General features: G+C 38.6%; 2 protein-coding genes across 2 annotated transcripts in view; both read left to right on the top strand.

Annotated features, from left to right (window-relative positions):
• Nucleotides 1-17,451, top strand: part of HINT3 (histidine triad nucleotide binding protein 3) — a 19,870-nt gene extending 2,419 nt beyond the window's left edge. Inside the window, exons 5-10 of the mRNA XM_007447980.1 lie at nt 5-114; nt 6,110-6,191; nt 7,744-7,861; nt 12,607-12,676; nt 14,580-14,706; nt 17,063-17,451. Of these exons, the coding sequence (XP_007448042.1) occupies nt 5-114; nt 6,110-6,191; nt 7,744-7,861; nt 12,607-12,676; nt 14,580-14,706; nt 17,063-17,095 (540 nt within the window). The 3' untranslated portion in view covers nt 17,096-17,451. The remainder of the gene's footprint in view (nt 1-4; nt 115-6,109; nt 6,192-7,743; nt 7,862-12,606; nt 12,677-14,579; nt 14,707-17,062) is intronic.
• Nucleotides 17,452-22,235: 4,784 nt separating this feature from the next.
• Nucleotides 22,236-26,066, top strand: part of TRMT11 (tRNA methyltransferase 11) — a 64,230-nt gene continuing 60,399 nt past the window's right edge. Inside the window, exon 1 of the mRNA XM_007447969.1 lies at nt 22,236-22,314. Coding sequence (XP_007448031.1) covers nt 22,243-22,314 — 72 coding nt within the window. The 5' untranslated portion in view covers nt 22,236-22,242. The remainder of the gene's footprint in view (nt 22,315-26,066) is intronic.

The raw sequence follows: 26,066 nt of genomic DNA, 5'->3' as shown, positions 1-26,066 counted from the left end.
CAAGAAGTCATGTGCCGACTCTGAGGCAGCGGCGGTTGCAGAACCTCTGGGATCCCCTTCGGAGACCACCGCCGTCGCCGCAGAGTCGCCGGAGCTCGAGAACTACAGTAGCAAGTGCGTGTTCTGCCGGATCGCAGCGCAGCAGGATCCCAGCACTGAACTCCTGTACTGTGAGGTTGGCGGCGACGCGCGACCGGGGACCCGATCGCTCCTGGGGGCTCCGCGAGGGGACCTCGCCGGTGTGGATCGGGTGGGGAGGGTCCTGATAAATGGGGCTGGGGGAGGCTGGGTGTCCTAGTGTTAATAACAGACTTGCTTCTCTAGGCGCAGGGAGTGTCACCAGCCACCTCTTTGCTATTCTAAGGGGAGAAAATGTAGTAGTGGTAAAGTCTCTCTGCAGCTGCCGAGGTACTTAGTGGACAAGAGCATGTATGGCCTCTGATTTTATTAAAGGGACCCCCCCCTCCCCCCGCCTTTCTAGACACTGCTTTTACATTCCGCACTCTTAATACTGGTACTGAAGAGAAACCAGTAGAAAATAGATAATGGTAATTGTGAAAACCTGTTTGTTAGATTGACTGAAAATAGGCTGGCAGGAGTGGGTCCGAGGTCAAACTATTACTTAATAGATTCTGATTTCCACTAAAGGGTCCATTTCCTTAGAAGTGTTATCAGTTAGGCTATGTGGACATTTTCAGAGCATTAAGACTTTGTCCAGATATTTTAAAACAGATGATCTGGTAGGCACTTTCTTCCACCAGCTCGACTTACCTTTAAAGAAACATCCTTCTTTTTTTTTTTTTTTTTTTCTGTACGCGGGCCTCTCACTGTTGTGGCCTCTCCCGCTGGGTGCCCCCGCCGGCAGGGTCACGGGTGCGGTACGCGGGCCTCTCACTGCTGTGGCCTCTCCCGTTGCGGAGCACAGGCTCCGGACGCGCAGGCCCAACGGCCATGGCCCACGGGCCCGGCCGCTCCGCGGCACGCGGGATCCTCCCGGACCAGGGCACGAGCCCGTGTCCCCTGCATCTGCACGCGGACCCCCAACCACTGTGCCACCAGGGAAGCCCAAGAAACATCTTTTGAAAGAATCAGCTCCAAAGATTCTGGGCTTCTTTGTGTTTTTTTGTTGTTGTTGTTTTTGTAGTAATCATTCATTCATTTGTTAAAAGTAAATTGACTTCCTTCTAAGCACTGTTGGAGATTCATGGGTGAGCAAGGTAAAGGATAGTCCCTGTCTGGATTTTATAATCTAAAGGGACAGAAGAGGCAGCTGATAACAGTGCCCTGTTGTATGGTGAGATGGTTTTACCACCTGCAGTATTTTGCAGGGCTTGTGGGAGGAGCACCTGGCCCAGATTTGAAGGGATAGGGAAGGCTTTCCAGAGGAAGTGAGACACGAAAAAGTTAAGTAGGCATTGGTCAGGTGAGGAGGAGAGAAGATGCCCCTGGTAAAGAGCACCTTCAGAGGTTTGGTTCCTGCCACAGGAGAACAGAAATTCAGTCTAACTGGAGCATGGAGTTTGAGGGGATGAGTGGTGAAAGATGAAGCTGGAGAGGTAGACAAGGGGCCAAGTTATTAAGGCTACTGTAATTCATGTTAAGGAGTTTTGGCTTTATTTGAAGAGTGAAGGGAAGCTCTGCAGTGTTTAATGCTACTGTTAATGCTGGGTTGGAAGAAAGGGGTTGAGAAGTTACATGAAAGGGTTTGATCTTTGAAAGATTATCTGACACCACTGTGGAGAATGATTTAGAGAGGACCAGCCTGGAGGCATGGAGATCGGTTATGAGGCTGTTGAAGTAATCCAGCCTGATGATGGCCTGAAATAAGATGTAGTAGTGGGAATGAGGAAAAGCCAATCAATTTAAGGATATTTAGGAGTCTGACACTGCAGAGATATGCATCTCTAGCTCAGATTTTAGAAACTGTCAGCTTACAGATGGAAATTGAAAAGAGGGAAATTAATGAGATCACCTAGGAAGTATATGTAGAGTAAGAAGTGAAGGGGCCCCTACAAGAGAGACGCAGAGGAAGAGGACCTGGAAAGAGGAGAGAGAAACAGAGGGAAAACTAGGAAAGCTAAGAGAAGGGAGTATGTCAGGAAGATAGGAATTGGCAGCAACATCAGCCTTCCCTAATCCTTGAATCTGGGTTAGGTGACTCTCCAATATGCCTGCAGAGAGGGCAACTTAGATCAGAACTGGTTTTGTCCCCAGAGTGATGGTCATTGACCTTGAGGAGAGCAACTGCAGTGCAGTGGTGAGGCAGAAGGCAGATTGTGGTTGATAAGAACCTGAAGGATAAAAAATTGAAGACAGCAAATACAGACGACTTTTGAAGGAAGTTTGGCAGTCTTGGGGAGAAGGGAAAAGGTAAGGTAACTACAGGAGGAGATGGAGCTAAGAGAAAGCTTTTTAAAACAGTGAAGACTTTGGTGCGTTTAAATCCTGATGGGAAGGTGCCAATGGAGAGAGGTTTAAAATGGCCCACGGTGGTAGAGCTTTGTCCCTGAGAAAGAGGAAACTCAGTCACTCATCCATTACTCAGTATTTGAATGAGTACCTTCTGTTTGTCAGGCACTGTTGGAGGCATTAGGATATAGCAGTAAATAAAATGTACAAAAATCCCTGTCCTCATGGAGCTTACAGGAAATAGTAAGCAACATAATAAGTAAAATATTATATAGAGAATGGATATTGATACATAGTTCAAAATATTGATACAGAGTTCACTAGATGGGAATGAAAAAAGAGAAAAGGGATGCAAATTTTAAATTTTTAGTCAGGAAAAGCTGCACTAAGAAGGTGGCATTTGAATGAAGCCCTGAAGGAGGTGAAGGAGGAAAGTATATGGTTTACTCTTTATATATAAAGTACAGCTATGCCATATAGGACATGAGAGATACACAATATATTTGTGATATTAACATATCATGGGAGGGCAATTAGGAAAAAGTCTAAAAATGTTCCTTAGGAGGGTGATAATGAGAAACATTTAAGAAACACTGTTATAATCATACAATGGCCGTAATTCCAACTTTAAGAAGGTCATCCATTTCTTTTTTTAAAATTAATTAATTAATTAATTAATTTTTGGCTGAGTTGGGTCTTTGTTGCTGCGCGTGGGCTTTTCTGTAGTTGCGGCAAGCAGGGGCTACTCTTCGTTGTGGTGCGCGGGCTTCTCATTGCCGTGGCTTCTCTTGTTGTGGAGCACGGACGTTAGGCGCACGGGCTTCAGTAGTTGTGGCTCGTGGGCTCTAGAGTGCAGGCTCAGTAGTTGGGGCACATGGGCTTAGTTGTTCCACAGCATGTGGGATCTTCCCAGGCCAGGGCTTGAACCTGTGTCCCTTGCATTGGCAGGCGGATTTTTAACCACTGTGCCACAAGGGAAGCCTGAAGGTCATCCATTTCTGTGGAAAAGTATATGAAAACCCTAATGACACACCATTTTTTTAAGGAGTAGATAAGGGAGTATCGGTAGTTTTATCTTTCTGTTTAAGCAACTGTCATTTACTGAACAGATTTTGCAGGCTTACTATTGATATGTGTTACTCACTTGGAGCTCAAAGATGAACATGGCATGTCCTACACTTGAGAAGCTTGCCTATGATCTGAATTGAAATGAAAAATTCTCTTTTAGTGGGTATCACTAGGTATAGGTAGTAAAAATTCTGTACTTTAAAGTCACTTGAAATTATCTTTTCTTTGTGTAATTATGCTACCAACATGACAAATAGTTAGGTTCACTCATTTCTGTTTGTTTTCCATTGTTAAGGACTACTTTTTTTTTTTTTGAGTCCAAAAATGTATGGTAAATATTCACATGCTTTTAAAATCAAAATTGTAAAGCAAAGTACATTTGAAGTCTGGTATCCATTCTCTTGTTATCTCTACGCTGTTCCTCTTTCCCCACAACAAACCTTTAAAAAATATTTTTGGTTTATCTTTCCTTTGTGAGTAGATATGTATGCGTGTGTTTATATTTATACTCTGTCTTCTTACACAAAAGATAGCTTAACCTTGTTCCATGCTTTTTCTTTTTTACCTTAGGAATTTATTCCAGAAATGATTTCATAAGTGTATAAAGATCTTCCTCATTCCTTTTTATAACTACACAATACTCCACTGTATGGATTTACTGTAATTTATTCAGCCAGTCTTAGTTGAATTTTATGGGCAGTTGGGTTATTTTCAGTCTTTTGCTATCATAAATCATGCTGCAAAGAATAGCCTTGTACAAATACCATTTCATATTTTTTGCCTGTTTGTCTGTGGAATGGGAGGACAGTCTTTGTTTTATTTATTTTTTTTAATGAGTGATCTTTGGATAGCTTTCCTGTAGGGGTTTGTAGTGGCTTTTTTTTTTTTTAAGAAGATGTTGGGGGTAGGAGTTTATTAATTAATTTATTTTTTTTGCTGCGTTGGGTCTTTGTTGCTGTGCGAGGGCTTTCTCTAGTTGTGGCAAGCGGGGGCCACTCTTCATCGCAGTGCGTGGGCCTCTCACTGTCGCGGCCTCTCTCGTTGCGGAGCACAGGCTCCAGACGTGCAGGCTCAGTAGTTGTGGCTCACGGGCGCAGTTGCTCCGCGGCATGTGGGATCTTCCCAGACCAGGGCTCAAACCCGTGTCCCCTGCACTAGCAGGCAGATTCTCAACCACTGCGCCACCAGGGAAGCCCCAGGTCTTTCTTTTAAATGAAGAGTCTAAATACTGGCTAGATCAGTAGTAGCAATGAGAGACATCAGAGAGCCAGTTTCAGTATTTTAGAAAGCTTAATGGAAATCTAATTCAATCATTGATTGAATAGGCTAAATAAAACGTCATTGCTTTGCTTTTGACAGGAATTTTATCTACTGGTGATGATGACAGTTATGTCAATTGGTAGGTTTCTTTAATTAACGAGAATTGGGAAAATAAAATATTCACACATGACATTTAGTAAACAGAACCTTTCAAAATAGGGTTTTGGGAGATGAAGGCAGAACTGGGCATTTGGTTCATTCTTATGGCTGAGTCATGTATGACAGCAGATTTTTAAGAGCTTCTTTAATGTTTTTCTCCTGTTATGCTTTAGACTAGCATTTTGTAGTTCCATGAATCTAAAGAAGTGTTACTCCTGCTTTGAGGTAGAATTCAGCTATATTATCTCAAAATAATTCTAATCGGGATGTATTCTGTACCAGAAAGATTTACCTCTGGATTTTTAAAAGTTAATGCCATAATTGAGGAGGAAATAAAGACATATAAAATTGTTGTGTGATGAATCAGTCTGGGAAGTACAATTTTGTTGTACTAGATGTGACCCCCGATACTAGTTGTTTCTCAGCTGGAAGCATTAAGTAAATAATGGAAAACTTTAAATATTCAAGAACATTGCTGTCTTATCCTTTTTGATCTTATCCCTTTCTAAAACATACCATGGATATGTATATTTAAAGTTACTACTAGACGGGAAAACCATAATAAAAATGGAAATAATTGTCATGCTTGTTATTTTAGGGTTAGGGTTAGCTCTTGGGGTTCCCCAAGTCAACCAACCTTCTGAGACTATACACACACGTGTGTGTGTATATATAACACACATATACATATATATACACATGTATACATATTTACGTAAAATTACACACACACACACACACACACACACACACACACACACACCCCACCTGGTCTGAGTCTCTGTTCCTGAATTGCAGGAAACCCATCACTTTCCCCAGTATATCAGAAGATTTCCTCTTGGCACTGGGGGGAGTATGCTGCATACATTATCCCTAGTCACCTCTCATGATTTTCTGTTTCTACTAAATTTTCTATCTTATCCTCAAACCTTTGTCTTGCATCAGCCGAAGAGAGTAACAGATTCTTTTCCTTTCATTTTCCTGATACATTAACACAAAGCAACAGCTGCTATAGATTTTTCCTCAAAGTTTGGGGGCAACAGGATTCTCATATTCTTTAAACACAGCATAAATCCGTTTCTGTAGGCAGGCACCTCAATTCATTTCTTGTTTGTGTACTTTCCTCATAGCTCATGCTACATTCAGTTGATCACTGTTTACTTCAAGGTCTTAAAAGTTACAATTTTTCCCCCTCTCTATTCTCATCTTATAGGCAGGTTACACTCAATATCTGGAAAAATAATCGAGATTTTTGTGTGGCTGTGCCTCCACATTTTAGCAGCTCTTGGTTGAAAGCATGTAAATGAGGACAGCAACAAAATCAATATTTAAGCAATATTTTAATAGAGTGATATTGTGGACATTTTATAGAAGCCTTGAGATAGGAGAGGGACACATAATACTGTATTTTTGCTGCCCTCCATTTCAGTCATGACTCTGCTGGGGGCTAAAGTAGACAAAAAGTCCCATTCACTGAATTGTGGTCTCACTGCAGGTCAATTTGTCAGTCACCTGAAGCTTAGATGAGCAGTATGGATACTGATAAGGAAGTTCGTGTTACAGTATGTACAATTGCCTTTCATCATTATTCTCACTGAAATCAAGATTATTGGCATGGATATGAGGCCCTTGTTCCAACTGAATTTTAGTTCTTAGAATGGAGAACTAATGAGCAACAGTGCATTCTGGGAAACTATGCTTATTGATACTGATTTTATTTAATTTTGACTAATTTTTTAATATAAGATATTGAATAAGTTTATTTAGGGAATATAGATTTTTCTTTTGAAAAAACTTGAAACTCAAATGTTAATAGGTTGAAAGACTCCCTTTTTTGTTTCCTTTTCTTTTTTCCTTACATTAATGTGTGGAGTACAGAAACCAGAAAACTGATACTATACATGTAATGGACTGGACACATAACTTAGTACAGTATACTAGAGTTTGTTTCAGCATTTCAGAGTCTTTTTAATGCTATAAAGTGGCAAGTAAACATAAAGAAAAAGTATTTATAATTATTGTAAAAATGTTTAAAAATGTAACCCCTGGATATATAGATGCTAGATGATGTTATAAATGAAGAAAATGGCACTTTGGAAAAAAATTAAATGTAAAAAAGAATTTATCAATCTTGCTATGATTCTGTGGTAGAACCTTTAAAAGTACATATTAGGGGCTTCCCTGGTGGCACAGGTTGAGAGTCGAAAAAAATTAAATGTAAAAAAGAATTTATCAATCTTGCTATGATTCTGTGGTAGAACCTTTAAAAGTACATATTAGGGGCTTCCCTGGTGGCACAGTGGTTGAGAGTCTGCCTGCCGATGCAGGGGACATGGGTTTGTGCCCCGGTCCGGGAAGATCCCACATGCCGCGGAGCGGCTGGGTCCGTGAGCCATGGCCACTGAGCCTGCGCGTCCGGTGCCTGTGCTCCGCAATGGGAGAGACCACAACAGCGAGAGGCCCGCGTACCGCAAAAAAAAAAAAAAAAAAGTACATATTAGGAGTAGAAAAACCTTAGGGTAGAGATGGAGAAATATATAATGAAATTTGAAAAAACTCTGGGATTATGATAATGAAGTTTTAATGAACTTCATTCATAATTGTTTTCTGGAAATTGATTTTATATGTCTTTTTCTTCTCTGGAATAAATGAGCATCTCATGAAGGAAGCTAAAGCTTGTCTTTATGGACATAATGCATAATCACAAAATTGCCCAATGGGGATTAGTTGTAACATAAGCACCATTTCCCTATCAGACTGAGATTTATGTATGATGTTTAAGACATGCCAGAACAGCATTAGGAAATTCTTTTTAAAAATTCACTAACAAATGACATTTTCCTTTAGAATGAAGACCTAGTTTGCTTCAAAGATATCAAGCCAGCAGCACCTCATCATTATCTTGTGGTGCCAAAGATGCATATTGGAAACTGCAGATATCTAAAGAAAGATCAGATAGAACTGGGTAAGTTGATGGCAGTATTCTTCATGGTTATATCATCGTGAACTGGCATCAGTGACGGCAGTGACAATTGAAAAGAAACAGTTTAGCCAGATATTGTGATAAAGGAGCATTATGGCTTTTTGAAACTTTCATTATGAAAAATTTCAAATATATACAAAAATAAAGAAAATAGTATAATCTCCATGTATTTATCACCCAACTTCAACATTTATTAACTCATGGCCAATCTCTTTACATATATTAACCTTCTCCCACAGTGGATTTTAAGCAAATCTCAGACGCCATGTTATTTTATTTTTAAAATCTCTAAAAGATAATGCCTCTTTATGCTTTTTAAATCATGGCTTTCTTGATTCTGAAAGTGAAAGATAATATGAAAACTTATAAACAAATAGAATGGTTAAAGAAGATGTGGTACATATATACAATGGACTATTACTCAGCCATAAAAAGGAATGGAATTGTGCCATTTGCAGACACGTGGATGGACCTAGAGACTGTCATACAGAGTGAAGTAAGTCAGAAAGAGAAAAACAAATAGCGTATAATATCACTTATATGTGGAATCTAGAAAAATGATACAGATGAACTTATTTGCAAAACAAAAATAGAGATGCACACAGAGAACAAACGTATGGATACCAAGGGGGCAATGGGGAGGTGGAATGAGTTGGGAGATTAGGATTGACATATATACACTACTATGTATAAAACTGATAACTAATGAGAACCTACTGTATATCACAGGGAACTCTACTCAGTGCTCTGTGGTAACCTAAATGGGAAGGAAATCCAAAAAAGAGGGAATATATGTATACATATAGCTGATTCACTTTGCTGTACAGCAGAAACTAACATAACATTGTAAAGCAACTATACTGCAATAAAAATTAATTTTAAAAAAGTTATAAACAAATAAGTTATAATATGGCATATGAGTACATATTACCTGAGAGTGAGACCATATTGGTACCTGCCTTGTAGTTTCCTGCCTTGTAATTTTCTGTATAGATGAAGTAGGACCAAGGTTTAATTATGAGATTTTAGTGATGAACTTTTAGCCTCTGAAAAAGAGATTCTGAAATCTTGTCTCTTACAGGATTATCCTGTATTTTCCTATACATGATTTCTGTGATTTGTCAGCTACGGTTTACTAAGACGTTGCTAAGTTTACTTCAAACCTGCTTCAATAGCCATTGTCATCAGGGTCTGGGATGTTTGGTCAATACTTTAAGGTAGCTGGCAAGATAGATAAATTGGGCCAGATTTTTGAAGGTGACTAAGAAATCTCTTTGATGAAAACCTCGATATGTGGTTTATTAGTGTTTAGACTACTGAATTAACCAGTTTTTAAACTGTTTTTTCGAGATATTGTGAAATTCCTTAGTCATCTTCAGTTCTATCAGTATGTTTCATGCTCATTCCAACAGACAGAGGCCAATATACGTGCAGTATTTAGTACTAGGCAACAGGCACCAACCTTCAGTATTTCCTTTTATACTGTTTTCCTTAAGGAGGGAGAAATGTGTTTATGCTTGCTTTTCTTTTTCTAGTATTTCTTTTCTTGTTAAAGGTTTTTATAACAGTTGCAAATCAAATGTTACTAATTTTGAAGCAGCATGGTGGGTGTTTGGGATTTCATTATATGTACTGTCTTTACTGATTTTGTGTATATTTGAATATTTCCATAATAAAACTTTAAAAGTCCTTGCCATTAATATTTTTATACAGTCTATAAAGTTGGAAAAATAATAAGCATATGGAAGAGCTTAATAATACTATCAAGCACTGTGACGATAATTGACATTAATAGAACTTCACCTAACTATAGAATATACATTTTGTTATGAGCACATGTTCACCAAGATAGTCCATATTCTGGACAATAAAATAAGTCTCAATACATTTCAAATGATCAAAATCTTATAAAATACATTGTCTGATGACAATGGAATTAAAATAAATAATAAAATGTAGAATAGCACTAAATATTTTTAAGTTAAAACACTTTTAAGTAACTTCTAAATAAATAGGTAAAAAAGACAATATTTTGAACTGATTGGTAATAAAAATACAACATAACAAAATTTGTAGAATGTAGCTGAAGAAGTGCCTAGAGGGAAATTTATAGCTCTAAGTGCTTATATTAGAAAAGGAGGTACAAAACCAATGACCTAAGTTTCCAGTTTAGGATGCTAGAAAGAGGCAAGCAAATCAGATCAAAATAAAGTATAAAGAAGGAAATAGTAGAGTAGATATCAGTGAAATAGGAAAGAGACAATAGGTTTTGCTTCATGTATTTTGGATCTGATTTTTAAGTGAATATGTAATTATGATTGTCATGTCTTCTCAATGATCCATTTTTATCATTGTAAAATGTTCCTTTTTATGTCTGGAAATACTTCTTGTGTCTTTTTTTTTTTTGCGGTATGCGGGCCTCTCACTGTTGTGGCCTCTCCCGTTGCGGAGCACAGGCTCCGGATGCGCAGGCTCAGCGGCCATGGCTCACAGGCCCAGCCCCTCCGCGGCATGTGGGATCTTCCCGGACCGGGGCACAAACCCATGTCCCTTGCATCGGCAGGCGGACTCTCAACCACTGCACCACCAGGGAAGCCCTCTTGTGTCTATTTTGTATGACATTAATTTAGATACTCCAGCTTTCTTATTATTGTTTGCATTGGGTATTTTTTTCTATCCTTTACTTACAAATTGAATATTTATATTTAAAGACTTGAAGATAGCAATATAATTGGGTCTGACTCTTTTTAAAAAAATGTAATGTGAAAATCTCTTTTAATTGAAGCATTTAGTTCAGAAGCATTTAATATAACTACCGACATAGTTGGATTTAGGTCTACCATTTTGCCATTTGTTTTCTATTTGTCCCGGTTTTTGTTGTTGTTGTTGCCCTGTTTCTTCTTTCCTGCCTTCTTGTGGTTGATCAAACATATTTTTTAGTATTCCACTTTATCTCTTGCCATTTTAGCTATTTTTCTTTGTATTTCTTTAAAGTGGTTGTTCTAGAGAAATTAAAATACACATCCTTCAATGATCACAGCCTACTTAGAGTTAACATTGTATCAATTCATGTAAAATGCGAGAAACTTTGCAACACTTTGTTATTGTTGTCATTTATATTTCATCTACATACTTTATAATGCCATGGTACTGTTAAATAATCATATGTCTTTTAAAGAAATTAAAAGAAAAAACAATCTTTTTTATTTACTCAAGTGTTTGGCATCTTGGGAGTATTTTTTTTCTCAAATTATACTTTCAAGGATGGTTTTATGTTGAAAACAAAAGCAAATTGAATAATCACACAAGTCTCCATACTGAACCAGAAACTAGTCAACATTCTTCTGATTATTTTCAGTTTAATTTTTCATCCAGTTAAAGTCTCTAGATTTATGATGCTTAAAGTCCTTCTCTATCTTGTTACGTGGAATGCAGCATGATTCTACCATCTGTCTCTTTTTTTTTTTAATTTTTTCATTGAAGTATAGTTGATTTACAATATCATGTTAGTTTCAGGTATACAGCACAGCGATTCAGTTATACATATATATGTATATATATATTCTTTTTCAGATTCTTTTCCCTTATAGGTTATTACAAATATTGAGTATCGTTCCCTGTGCTATACAGTAGATACTTGTTGGTTATCTATTTTGTATATAGTAGTGTGTATATGTTGATCCCAGCCTCATAATTTACCCCTCCCCCCAACCCCTGCACCTTGAGAGTTTTTTTTTTTTTTTTTTTTTTTGTACGCGGGCCTCTCACTGTTGTGGCCTCTCCCGTTGCGGAGCACAGGCTCCGGATGCGCAGGCTCAGCGGCCATGGCTCACGGGCCTAGCCGCTCCACGGCATGTAGGATCTTCCCAGACCAAGGCACGAACCTGTGTCCCCTGCATCAGCAGGCGGACTCTCAACCACTGCGCCACCAGGGAAGCCCTTGGGAGTATTATTAAAAGAAAACAAGATACAGTCTGGCTTGAAGTAACATGAGCTTTTTTTTTTACCTTGTGGTACTGGCCTTGTCATGGAAGCCTTCCTACTCAAGCCTGACTTAGAAAGGTAAACTGTTAGCAATGATTTTATAAGCCTCATTATAACAACTGCCCTCTGCAGATTCTCTCACTTCTTCTCTTTTCAAATGCTTGATTACACCATTCAGAAACAAAAGAGATCTAAATTTTGGCATTGTGCTTTGAAGATCCTGGGTTACCAAAATTTTTTTAATGGGGAAGCATATTCCCACCTGAAGGCCATGAAACATTGAGACAATAAAGATGCTAAGGCAAATAAGAGTTTGGAAGCCAAAACAAACATTTAGCTAGTCATGGCTGGGCCAACATAAAGGGATGTCATATTCCTAATTTGAGTTCAGAGACAAATTCAAGTTTTCTTGTCCTCTTAACTCAAACAGTTTTTGTTTAATTACTTGGTTTCCTTATGATTAGAATTAGACCTCAGTAGGATCATATGTCCTAAAGTCACTTGATAATATCCCTCAACAGCTGTTCAAAGTCAGCTTATGTGTGACAGTTTGTGATGGGTTGAACCTTCATTTCAGTTGTTGATAAGCAAATTTCTTCGTAACTCAGAGCTACTGGATGAGTCTTTAAATGTGTATCCATTTGATACGACTTTTTACTAGGACCCTAAAAGTTCTGGTTAATAACTAGGTAGTGAACTTAATGTCTCCTATAGTGTAATGTAGTTTCTTTACTGTTTTGTAGTTGAGAACATGGTAACTGTTGGAAAAAACATTCTTGAAAGGAATAATTTCACTGACTTCAAAAATACGAGGTATGTATACTTCCATGTAGAAACCAATATATGCAGTTGGTTTTTCTGAAATGTAATTTCCTCAGGAAAATGAAAGTAGAGATGGCAGAATTCATGGTTTAAATGCAGTTTTCCTGAAAGTGAACATATTGTTCATTGGTAAATTTAATAAACAAAACTTTTTTTTCACATCTCAACATCATCTAATAATCACCACATTTAGTTTTGGACAGACAAGTATATTGAAGCAGTGGGTAGGTAAAATTAGTTGCTTAGTCCTCTTTGTTCAACATGTGCATTCCTATAAAATTGTGAGTAAATTGAATTTCCTTAGAAAAAATTTATTTTATATGATTTAAAAATACATTATTACCCTTCCAGCATGAAAGTAACCTGAATTTGTTGAACTGCACTCTGACATTAACCAAAGTTTGAGTAAAAGCATACAATATTCAATTTGGTAACTGTTTTAATTAATCTATTTATTTTTTCTTTTTAAAAGATTTCAATTTTGCCTTGTATGATCAAAGTAGTACCAAGGCAGGTATAGTGATTACTTTGACACCTCTGAACTGGAATTCAGAGGCCTGAATTCTAATGCTATCAGTGTTACTTGCTTCTACTATAGTTGTACTGGCTATGTTACTTTGGACAAGTCATTTAAACTCTCCAAGATAATACCTGCTCTGCCTACTTGTAGGCTAAAATGAGATTGAATGTGTGAAAATCCTGTGAAAACTATTATGAACTATATCCAAGGGTGATAATGACAAGGAACAGATGGTATTTGAGACTCTTTGATCAAAATCAACACGTTCCCTTCCCAGTCATAGAAGTGCTCATTAGAAGAATGAACACTGGACTGGTTGTCAAGAGCCCTGAGTTTCAATTCTAGCTCTACCACTGCCTAACTTTGTGACCTTGAGAAGTCTCTTCAACTTTCTACATCTTGGTTTCCCCATCTTTAAAATCTTTAAAATGAAAAGGTTGAGTGAACCCTTGAGTTACTTCTAGCTTTTAGATTACTTGATTCCATTATATGACTCCTGTTTCATAGAGGGAAAACCTAGTCTCCTTTTCTGGGTGGTGGTAGAGGCTTTTCAATATGTTACGGATCTGACTCCACAGTCTGTCCTGTACTGCTGCATTATAGCACCTCTCCTTGCCTTCTTCCCACGTTCCCAGTCACTTTTAGTCGTTTTTAAAAATTGAGACTTACTTCTAGTTTGATCAGGAAAATATTTCTAAGCTTGAATTATTGTTACAGGTGTGCCTTGCTCCACTTACAAAGTAGACTTACAAAACTGTTTGTAAATGGATTTTTAAGACGTTAAATCATATTAAAATTTTTTTAACCAAAGGAATTCTCTTTTAAATATTTTATAAAGCAAATAGTTATGAATAGTTATCATCTAACTTATTTTTAGTATTCAAGAAACTTAAGTGATGATAAAGTTTTTTAGTGAGGGTAAGGAAATGACCACTTTATTAAAGGAGAAAGTGCGCCATCTACTGGCTATGTCTTGGAAAAAGGAATCCTACTTCTACTTCAGCGTTCAGTAATTTTAAGATTCACTGCAGAGACATCTTTTAGGAGAATTAAAGCTTGATATGATAAGAACTGAAGTAATAAGACATAATGCCAGCTCAGAATTCATAAGGGTTATACAGAGGCGTAATATTCTGTGAAAGCCTTTCTCAGTGAAGAGTTTATCTTACTGTGAACTGCAACATGAAGATGGACTGTGTGAATGCTTCTCAAGTTCATAAAGAAAAACAGTGAGAGAGATGTTTGAGTGGTAATCTGTCTACCGTAGGTAATCTGTTTTGGATATCTTTAATATTTATGTGTTTTAACCTGAAAATATAGTTTTAAACTATTGTAGAACTAATTTGTCAATTATCTCTTACCTTGCTGTTTCAGAATGGGTTTCCATGTGCCACCATTCTGTTCCATTTCCCATTTGCACCTTCATGTTCTGGCACCAGCCGATCAGCTTAGCTTCTTATCAAAATTGGTTTATAAAGTGAATTCCTATTGGTTTATCACAGTAAGTGTTATTGTTATGTTAGCAGCGTACAAAAATATTTAAAATATTTGTCCTTTTTGTTGTAGTTTTTCTTTTCTTGGCAACAGTGGGCACTTACACCTCTTATAGACTTGATCTTCTGTTTTAACATTCTATTTGCACATATCTAAAATAATATTTTTAATTTGGGGGTACTTTTCCAGGTCATCAAATCTGTAGGAAGAGATACTATGGCAAAGTCTCTCAATTGTAAGCAGAGGATATCATATAGAAGTTCATGGCATTAATAGTTCAGAATTCTGAATTGTGGCTCTATTAGTTACTTGAGTGACCATGTGCAAGTTACTTAAACTTTTTAAGGCCCAAGTTTTTTTATCTACTACTGACGTTTAGGTAATAGTGCCTACATCTAGGGTTAATAAGAGGATTGATGAAATAATTAACATGTAAAGCACTTAAAACTGTGCATTGCAGATAGTGAGGGCTCAGTAAATGTTATCTGCTGCCTGTCATCATCAACCTCATTGCAGAAATTGATGCAAGTAGTAGCATCAGCTACTAGATCTGAAGTTGAAGCTTTGAGCCTAAAAAAATTGCAGAATTTTGCTTTACTAGGGCAAAAGTAGAATAGAATTCAACTTATTATTGGCTTGTAACCTGACAGTCAAGCTTTAGTTATTAAATGACTCTGTCCTTCCAGGGCCACTTGACTAGTAATTTATGTTTCTTATTTTATGTGTCTATGATGATAAGGTGACCTATAGTTGCTATATCTGAAAAACCATCAAATTGCAAATTAAGTAATTACCATTAGTTAATGCAGATTATTATTATAGTCATAGTACAAAAGAAATGAAAAAGCAGTTGATTTCTAGAAACTTCATATTTCAAACTTATTATCTCTCTCCTCAACTTGTTGTCCAGATGATTTTATTTTATTAAAAATATATTTAAGGGCTTCCCTGGTGGCGCAGTGGTTGAGAGTCCACCTGCTGATGCAGGGGACACGGGTTCGTGCCCTGGTCCGGGAGGATCCCACGTGCCGGGGAGTGGCTGGGCCCGTGAGCCATGGCCGCTGGGCCTGTGTGTCCGGAGCCTGTGCTCCGCAACGGGAGAGGCCACAGCAGTGACAGGCCCACGTACCACAAAAAATATATATATATATATATATATACATATATATATTTAAGGTATGTGGTGTATATATTTGAAATTAAAAAGGGACATTTTGTAGGAAGCTGGTGTGGTCTCTTTAAAAAATCAGTATGATAAAAAACAGATATTTGTTTCTTATTTGTACTTCTAAGTTTCTACACTATCTATGTTTTTATAGTAAAAAATAATTAGAAATACATTTTTATACTTTTTAAACTGTATTTCCTTACATGATTTTTTAGTTGGGAAAAAAATGAATGAACAAAGTTATGAGATCTATTAATGGTTCGTCCTGGGAATCTGAACTCTTCTTAAATCTAGGTATTTAAGTATATATTATGAGACTGAAAAAATCAAGATAAAGATATTAACGTTTATTCTGAAATCTTACATAATTTTTCAGATATATGATGATTGAGAAAAGTATCTGAAATGATATAACTAGAAGGCTTTAGTTTACTTTTTATTCTTTTTGTTTTTCTTATTTTTTTAGAGCAGTTTTAGGTTCACAGCAAAATTGAATGGAAAGTACACAGAGTTCCCGTATACCCTCTGTCCCCACATACTCGCAGTCTTCCCCACTGTTGACATCCTACACCACAGTGATGCATTCGTTATAATCCATGAAACTACATTGACACATTATTATCACTCAAAGTCCATAGTTTACATTAGGGTTCATTCTTGGTGTTGTACATTCTGTGGGTTTGGATGAATGTATAATGACATATATCCACAATTGTAGTATCATGCAGACTAGTTTAACTGCCCTGAAAATCCTCTGTGCTCTATTCATTTCTCCCTCCCCCTTAATCCCTGGTAACCACTGATCTTTTTTAATGTCTCCAGTTTTTCCTTTTCCAGAATATCATGTAGTTAGAATCATATTGTATGTAGCCTTTTCAGATTGGCTTCTTTCACTTAGTAAAATGCATTTCAGGTTCTTCCATGTCTTTAGTATTATATTTATTTCCTGTATTGAAACTATCTAACAAAAAGGCAATGTGGATAAAAATCTGCCTATTTATATACATTATAGAATAAACACCTTTACTATAGTTTGAAAACTGTTATGTTGAGAGTTTTTTGTAAGATATTTTTAGGAACAGAATATGTAGTATCCAGTTCTTCTGCTGTGGCTTATTATAATAGGGGTGCCAGTAGGATTATTTCATGTAGGCTATGATAACTAGAATAAAAAAATGTTATTTTTCCATTACAGGCTGATTATTTGATTGACAAACTAAGAACATGAAAATGTCAACAGTGGAAGATTTTCCTAATTTTAGCTCAACATAAACTAATATTCTGGTCTCTTTGAAGTCTAATTACAATTGGGTTTTATGTGAAGCTATTACTGGGTAGTTTTAAATTGTTTCTTAATGTTTGTTTCTTGAAATCTGTGATATAGTTATATGAATATTTTGTCATTGACTTTGTTTTAGTGGTTCCTTGTCTAAGGTATAAGATACTATAGATAAAATCCCATTAAAACAAATTCTGTTAATCAAGAAGGGCTCTGTATTTTTTTTAAGTTCAAACATTTTTATTTCTCAGTAGTCAATTATAATAGTGATTTATTTATGAAGAATAAACTGGTATAAAAAGTACTTTGTTGGAGCCTTTATTGTATGAAGGAGAAAGGGAAATTATTTCTTGATTGTTCTATAATTTTACACACAAAATTTCAAAATAAACAGTACCGTACTACACAGTGATCTCTGATCTCATTGATGGAAAGAACTGTATATGTGTCACTTTTTACTCAGGTTTCAGATGCTGGCTTTCACTTCTTGAATCCTAGCATCTTTATAATAAATTGATCCTGAAGCTATGTAATATATATAAAATAATTTCACTGTAACAGTGAATTTGCTATAACAATCAACTTGACTATCCAAGAGAATTCATTGTAATGGAATTTTACCTGTAAGAACGTAAATTGGGAAGAAACATAAGTGGTTAAATTAATCTATTAAAACTGGCAGAAACTGTTGCTCTTTGGCTTGTTTATTATACCAAAGGAAAATTAGAATTAAAAAGTGGTTAGACCTGTCTTTTATCATGAAAAAGTCCTGATTTGAAAGTAGAGATAGGTTGGATGAGAAAATTAATTTTAATAGCAACATTAATATATTGATAAATCATTTCATGAGACATATTTCTTTAGGAATTGTCTTTTGGTGCTAATCTACACTAACAATAGTGAATGTGAATGAAAAATAAGTACTGAAAGCTAATCTTACATTGTGCCGGTGTATAACTGTACCATGTACATGAATATAAATGAACATAAGGGTTAAAGTATTGTAGAAACAGGCTGAGAAGAGTAGTTTTTTTTTTTTCCTTCTTTTTTGGGGGGATGATATTAAACATAGTTTTAAGTAATGAAATACTTAGTTACAACCTCTGGAATCAATATTGTTTAGTTCATTTGTTCATTAATTCATTCAAAAAAACATTTAGTGGGCTTCCCTGGCGGCACAGTGGTTAAGAATCCACCTGCCAATGCAGGGGACACAGGTTTGAGCCCTGGTCCAGGAAGATCCCACATGCCGTGGCGTGACTAAGCCCGTGTGCCACAACTACTGAGCCTGAGCTCTAGAGCCCAGGAGCCATAACTACTGAGCCCACATGCCACAACTACTGAAGCCCCTGCGCCTAGAGTCTGTGCTACGCAACAAGAGAAGCCACCGCAATGAGAAGCCTGCACACCACAACGAAGAGTAACCCCCGCTCTCTCCAACTAGAGAAAGCCTGCGCGCAACGACAGAGACCCAATACAGCCAAAAAAAATAAAAAATAAAAAAATAAATTCGGTGAGCATTTAACATGTACCAGACATTGCCAGGATCTGGAAATACAGAAGTGAGAAAGGACAGTCTGCTTTTAATTGCTAATACGAAAATCAGACAAAACCAGTGAGTACAATTTGGTACGTTAAGTACAAAAATGTCCATAGAAGAGGCTGTGGAGAGGGAAACAATTTTGAGAGCAGGTGGCAGTAGAACTGAGTATTTGAGACTCAATGTTAGGCAGGTAGATAGTGGAAGTTTAGGCTGAGAGACCAACATGTACTTTCCTTGGTTTCTGCTTCCATTATTATTTACTTAACAACTGAACATCCAAATTCCATTTTGTTCACTGAAGGTGGAGAGAGGAATTTGGAAGTAGGGGTTACAGGCTCTCAAAATTAGATTTACAAGTTTTTCAGCACTGCTTTGCTAAGTAGCTGGCTGAGCATCCACACAGATTAGCAGTTACATGTTTCTATAGATCAGTTCAACTGTGATCAGCTTCAGAAAAGAAATTTTCAACGTATGCAACATGTTGTACTATGTGAACTTACAGTGATATAATCGACAGTATTATGATAACAATATGTAAGGTATTTAAGGAATTCTCAAATGCCTTATGGACCTCTTAAAAAATGTGATTAGCCATTTGATTTAATTTATATGAGATTATACCCTCTCATAGTAAGTTTTTCTCCTTTGTTGGAAAACCCTTGGAACCTTACATTTTCAGTGGCTCTTCTCTTGTAAAGATCAATAATCAAATTATGACAATTAAAATTTACTCAGCCTTTTCAGTAGTTCAATTATTTGGTAACTCTCTAGTCATCTATAACATTAGCAGTACAAAGCTAATTCATAACTTGTCTTAAAAATGTTTAAAATAAGGCTTCCCTGGTGGCGCAGTGGTTGGGAGTCCGCCTGCCGATGCAGGGGGCACGGGTTCGTGCCCCGGTCCGGAAAATCCCACATGCCGCGGAGCGGCTAGGCTTGTGAGCCATGGCTGCTGAGCCTGCGCGTCCGGAGCCTGTGCTCCGCAACGGGAGAGGCCACAACAGTGAGAGGCCCGCGTACCGCAAAAAAAACCAAAACCAAAAATATCTATGTTCAGGCCACATACCAGACAAATTAAATTTGAATCTCTGGGGATAGATTCTGGGCCTCATATTTTAAAAATCTCCTCGGGTAATTCCAATGTGCAGCTAAATTTGAGAACCTGTGCCCTATAGGATTGAATAAAACTCTTCTTTGAGCCCTGTTATAGTAGACGCTCAGGAAAATCCCTTTTATGGGACTTGAGGCTATCTATACTATATATAATTATTTTCCTACTCATGGGAAGCAACTAGGAGCAAGAGATGGTGATTATTGGGAATTATGCTTAAACAGGAATCTGTGTGCTTTTTCCTAGGAAAGCTGCACACCTACTTTGAGACTTAATATTTGCAAACTACTTGTCAAAAGCCTTTCTTTCTTTAGAAATCATATTTGCTTCTTTTATTTTAGGAAGGAAAGAAGGAAGGGAGAGAAGGAAAATGAGGAGGAAAACAGGAAGGACAAAAGATCTGGCTCAAATGAAGTAAATGCACTGTGAACTTGTCCCTAATACACCAGTTCTGCCCAAGAGAAGTAATAAATGGCATTCCATTCAAAGATGTGCAAAGCCACCTAAGCTACAAAGCTGAAGCCTGGAGCAGCATAGATGATATCCAGGTCTTGCATGGCCTTGTATTTGAAGTGGAATAAAAGACTGATACCATTATTGGTATCTTGCAATCTCGATCTCATTGCAAACAAAAGAATCAAATTAAGGACTGGCCCAAAGAGGAGAGGCATCCCTAATTTTGGCAGGCCCTTGGTTAGGCTCCTTTTGGAAAACTGTTTCCATTTCATGCAGTTGCTGAGACTGGGGAGAGCTGGTCTCCTCTAGCTTAACTCAATTATGCTGCCATCTTACATCTGCCTGGAAATGTATGGCCCTTGATTATTAGAATTGTGGCAGCATTAGAGTTTAAGGATGACCAGGAGAGAAGGCTGAATCTCCAGCCTGTTTTCCTTCACATTTTTTTCTATGCACAGATCTTGCTCCAGAGGAAGCAAATCGTTGGTTTAGTTTTGCAATTAGGGCTTCAGGTTTGTTCTGGGGAGTCTTTTCACCGAGGATGAGATCTACTTTTCTCCACTTCTGGGTTTCTTGCTTGTTGGAAATTTGACCTCAAGGAGCTGAATCATATTTAAATCCATTGCAGTTGCTTATGTCTGAACAGGTGTCTCAGAGTCCCAACTTGTTCAGTTTTGTTTCCTGAGAGCAGCCAGTGTTTTTTCCTCTCTTCTCTTCTTCCTGAATTATCTTCATGAAGACTGAAGATGCTGAGGACCCTTCTGGAATCTTGTGAAATAGAACTCCCTCAGGAATGCTTCACAATAGTGAAGTTTCCATAGTTCTTATATGACTTGTTGCAATAAAACTTTACTCTCCAAACTGTTCAAAAACCCCTTGTTTTTTACTCATTGCAAAAATCTAGTCTTCCTATGTATGAAGAGAGCTTTTCTCCCTCTCATTGGTTCACAAATCCCTATGGTTCTAAACCATAGGGACACCTAAACCCTTTTCAAGTGATAGATGTTTAGTCAGATGTATGGGCAACTTTGACATTACACGTGACTTCTGCCACTGGGACCTGTTAACTCGCTAATTTCCTTTCTTCACTGACTGTGTCCTACTAGTCTCAACATTGTAGTGACCTGTTCTAACCAGAACTCAAAATTCTCCTTTCCAAATCCTGGTCCTTCCCAGGAACACCTCTGGTTTTTTAATAAGCAGCAGCCTATACCAGAGGCTCCAATGCTTACACAGTAGTAATCTCACAAGAGGGGCCAGGTCTCTATGAGATCTGCCTTGGTGAGCAGACGGAGCTTTGCATCTGTCCAGAGGCAGACTTTGAACCTCTCTGCCCCTTCCAGTACAAGTTTTTGAAAAAGCTGCAGATGCAAACTAGTATATATAGAATGGATAAACAGCAAGGTCCTACTTAATAGCACAGGGAACTATATTCAATATCCTGTAAAAAACCATAATGGAAAAGAATATGAAAAAGAATATATATGTATAACTGAATCACTTTGCTGTACATCAGAAACTAACACAACACTGTAAATCAACTATACTTCAATAAGTATAGCTAAGTCCAGCTAAGTCAGTCCCCAAAGCCTGGAGTGGTTAGAGAAGTCTGCAGGGAAAAACAAAATTTCAGTTCAGTTTCGAAGGCCTGGAATTTGAAGAGTTGTAGGGGAAGTTAAAAGTACATTCCAGGTGGAGAATCATTGGGAACTACAAAGTCTCATCGCAACCTGCTGTTGAACACAACACAGCTTCTCACACCAGCTCTTGGTACACCGGGACCTCAAACAGAACGCAACCGGCAGCAGAAGAAACCTCTCTGGGAACTGCGGGGCTCAAATTCCGCAAGCCGGGAACCTCCGGAGAGAACCGACTCTCCCCACTTCCGCTTCTGGCTCCTCAGGCTCTGCCTTAGCGGAAGCGGTCTGTAGGGGAAGAAAAGAGTGAGACACCCTCGGTGGCGCAGGCGCGCCGTGGGCTGATGCGATGGCGCTGCCGGGATCCGTGAACAGGTATCTTCTGCTCATGGCACAGGAACACCTGGAGTTCCGCCTGCCGGTAAGCGCCGCAGTGACCTCCACCTCTTTCTTCTGGAGAGGACGGCGGGGTGGAGGTTGGTGTGCGGGCGGAGGCGACCCACGCAGTCCGAGCCCGCGGGCATTGGGGGTCTGTACTGCCCCCCCCCCCTGCCGGTAAGCGCCGCAGTGACCTCCACCTCTTTCTTCTGGAGAGGACGGCGGGGTGGAGGTTGGTGTGCGGGCGGAGGCGACCCACGCAGTCCGAGCCCGCGGGCATTGGGGGTCTGTGCTTGTCGGGGAGATCACGCGTCCCCCCAGTCCCTCGGCCCCTGGGATTGGTCTGAGCTCTGCGGAGGGTGTGAGAGAGAAGCCCGAGACAGCCTCTCAGCCTTGCTAAGCATTTTCATTCATTCTTCAGCCCATGTGCCAGGTACCGGAGTCAGGCAGGTGAATATGACCGGTCCTCTCCCTCCTGGAGCTCTTCATCTAGAGAATAGAGACAGCAGACAGAAGTACTCAGGGTAGAGTTTTAAGTGTCGAATATGCGGGTCAGGTTTCATGGGGGTTGGCGTAGTGGTGGTGATGGTGGGTGGTAGGGTTAGATGATGGAAAAGTTGGGGAAATTGTTTTATTTATTCATTCAAGAAACATTTTCAGAGTACCTGTAATCGAATATTCTGGACGCTGGGGATATAACGATGACAAAGTTTCTATCTTCAAGGAGTTTACTGTTTAGGCTAAGGGGTGAGCAGATGCATAAACATAGCACTATGAAATAATGTTGGTAAGTGCAGTGATAGGTAGGGAAATAGCAGCATATAGAAGGGAAATATGATCCACCTGAGCGGGGGGGGGTGATGTTGGCCATTAAGATGGCTTCCAGGACCGCATGACACTTGAACTGTAACCTAAAAGAAGAGTAGGAGTTAGCCAGGCCAAGGAGAGACATAAGTAAATTAGAATTACAAGCTATTCATTATTACTGGATTACCAAATATGTAGCAAAGAATGACAAGAAGAGAGCAGGAGAGGAGGGTAAGGTTCAGAAAATGCAAAGCCTTAAATACTCTGGATCTTAGAAGGGGACTTTATTGAAGAATTTTAAGGAAGTGACAGAATCAGATTTTTTTTTAAAGAAATCATTTTGGCTGCAGAACAGAGGATGGATTTGAGAGGAATAAGGAGTTAGGAGTTGAGTCTGTTGGAATAGTCTTGTTAATAAATTAATAAGGCCTGAACTAGGGCAGGGGGTAAGAGGATGGAATAGACTGGGGATATATTTAGGTGATAAAATCATCAGGGCTTGATTGATTGAAGGTGGGGGCAAGAGGGACCATTCAAGGATGATTCCTGGGATGGATATAAGGGTGTTTCCACTTAAAATAGAGAGCACAGGCAGCTGTATGATTTAAATTTTGGTTATGCTGAATTGGTTATGCTTGTGTAACATCAAATGGAGATGACCAGGAGGCAGTGAATATGAATGAGTATGCACAGATGTTGATAGAGCTGCATGTACTGGTAATTAATATTTGGGAGTCTTCTGCATATGAACTCTAGGAGAGAAAATGAAATTATTCAGAGAAAGCATAGCTTCAAAAGAGTGGTGGGCCAAATGCAGGTACTTGGAAGCTTTGATGTTAAGGGGAATTGGGAAAAGGAGGTCATGAAGAAGATAGGCAAGTGTCAGAATAGGAAGTATGTGAGACCATAAAAATCAAGAGGGTAAAGTTTTAGGATTTTGCTAGAGTGGTTGTGTAGTTTTAGGCGAAGAAGCCAGATTGCTTGGTTTAGTGGTCACTGGAAAATGAGGAAGGGGAGATAGACTGCTCTTAACATAAGAAGGGAAAGTAAGAGATTGGTTAACAGTTTGAGGGGGCCCTGGAGTCAAGGGAGGATCCCTATCCCTCTTGGAGAAATTTGCATGTTTGTAGGCTGAAGGGAAGGGGAAAATGGATATAAGGACACAGTGGGAGGTGTTGGCCTTTCAGTAGAAGGGGAGTGTGGGCAGAGGAGACTTAAGATGGGTGCGGGTAGTTGCCTGAGGGCCTCTTTTCTGGGTAATGAATGAGTCAAGTTTATTTCTTGAAAGATGGGGGACCAAGTGATTGAATGGAGAAATTGAGAAAAATAGTAAAATCTGAAATAATCATTGAGAGCAAAGAGGGAGCTGATGAGCTACAGCAGTTGAGTAGAGAAGAACTCAGGTGTTAGAGCAAGGCTGAAAACGCAGCTGAGGGTGAAGAGCATGCATTTGTAATTGTGCCAAGATTCTGTGATTTTCTTCAGTTGTGTTCAACTCACTGGCCTTGGGAGTTTTGAAGGAAGACAGTGGCATTGATTCGGGACTAATGTGTTGCTGGGCAGGTGCGTTGAGAAATGAAAGCAAGTGTAGAGGCACAGAGGGATGGTTGATTATGGTGGTTTGTGTGGGGGATGCGAGGGGAAGGAGGATGAAGTAATGGGCACTGATGCTAGAGAGGTGGGTAGGATCCAGATTTTGGAGTGTTATGAAACCATTGGAAGGAATTTGGATTTTGTTTTAGATTTAATGGAGAGCCATTGACTCTTTTTTCTTTTTTTCCTTTTTAAGCCAGAAAGTGACAAACATTTTTTCATTTTAAATCACTAAGTGACTAGCAATCACATGTGTTTTAAAAAGATAGTTCTGGAGTACCAGAGAAAGGATACCACTTAGAGGATACTGGGATGGAACTAGAGAGAAGCCAAGGACGGTGAGTGCCTATAGTCAGATAATGCAGGGAGAATGGAGTGGTTAGGCTGCAGTCTTAAAAATAGCATCCCTAGTATTTGCTGGTTTTACCTGTTTTTTTCTTTCTTAAATTCTTCTTAGTATCTTTCCCTTGTGCCAGTTTAATCTTCCAAAAGCTCAGCCCTCTTTTCTGTCTCCATTGTCCCAAGGCTGAAACTCTAGTCTGGCATTCAAGGCCTGCAGTTGCATGGTTTTCTCCTCTGTATCCTCCCACCCCCTCCTCCCACATACAGTGCAGCCAAAATAGACTTCCCCATTATTCCCTGAATGATGCCCTCTTGTTTGGGTCTTTCCTATCCCACTCTTCATTTTACTGATTTTATATCGTCAATATTCATTTAGATTTGCCCACATATTTGTTTATTTTAGGTTTATATTTTTTACTTGATTCTTTTTCAAATGTGCAATTTCCTTTTTTTTTAAAATCCTCTACCAAAATTCTTAATTTTGTCTTTTATCCCCTTCAATATAGAAAGTTATGTTAAAGTATGTAATTGAGAAAAGGGGTCCTATGGGTCTGTTTCTTTTATGTATTGTTTCTCTTGGTTCTTTTTCATGTGTGTGCTGGGTGTTTGTTAAATATATGCCGGATATATTTGAAAATTTATTTGAAAAAATAAGTGAGGGCTAGGATGTTGTAAATCCTCTTGAAGAATATAGGAGCATTAATACACTAGGATCACCTGAACTCGTTTTCAGCCATTAAGTTCTGTTTCTCTTCTGATTTGCACATACTGCTAGTGTGTGTAGCTTTGGGGGATGCCAGTCTACACTGGGTGGGTTATCAGACTTCCTTTCCTTCTCATTGTTGGCCCTATACTCTTTTTGTTCCTCTAGCTCCATTAAGCTGTCCAAAGGGCTGTCCACCCTCACAGCTGCTTTTGGAATTGGTAAATGTCCCAGGGAGAGAGTGGCTGCACCTTGAGATTTCTGTCCTCTCCTGGATCTTGGTTTGGTAATTCTTGTAATCTCTTGATGCCTGCAAGCAGAAGTCAGGTTTTTTTAAAATTCTTTTCAGC

The sequence above is a fragment of the Lipotes vexillifer genome, unplaced genomic scaffold (genome assembly GCF_000442215.2).
Source record: "Lipotes vexillifer unplaced genomic scaffold, Lipotes_vexillifer_v1.1 scaffold756, whole genome shotgun sequence".
NCBI lineage: Eukaryota > Metazoa > Chordata > Mammalia > Artiodactyla > Lipotidae > Lipotes > Lipotes vexillifer.
Note: the sequence above shows the minus strand (reverse complement) of the source record. Positions and strands in the feature narration are given on the sequence as shown.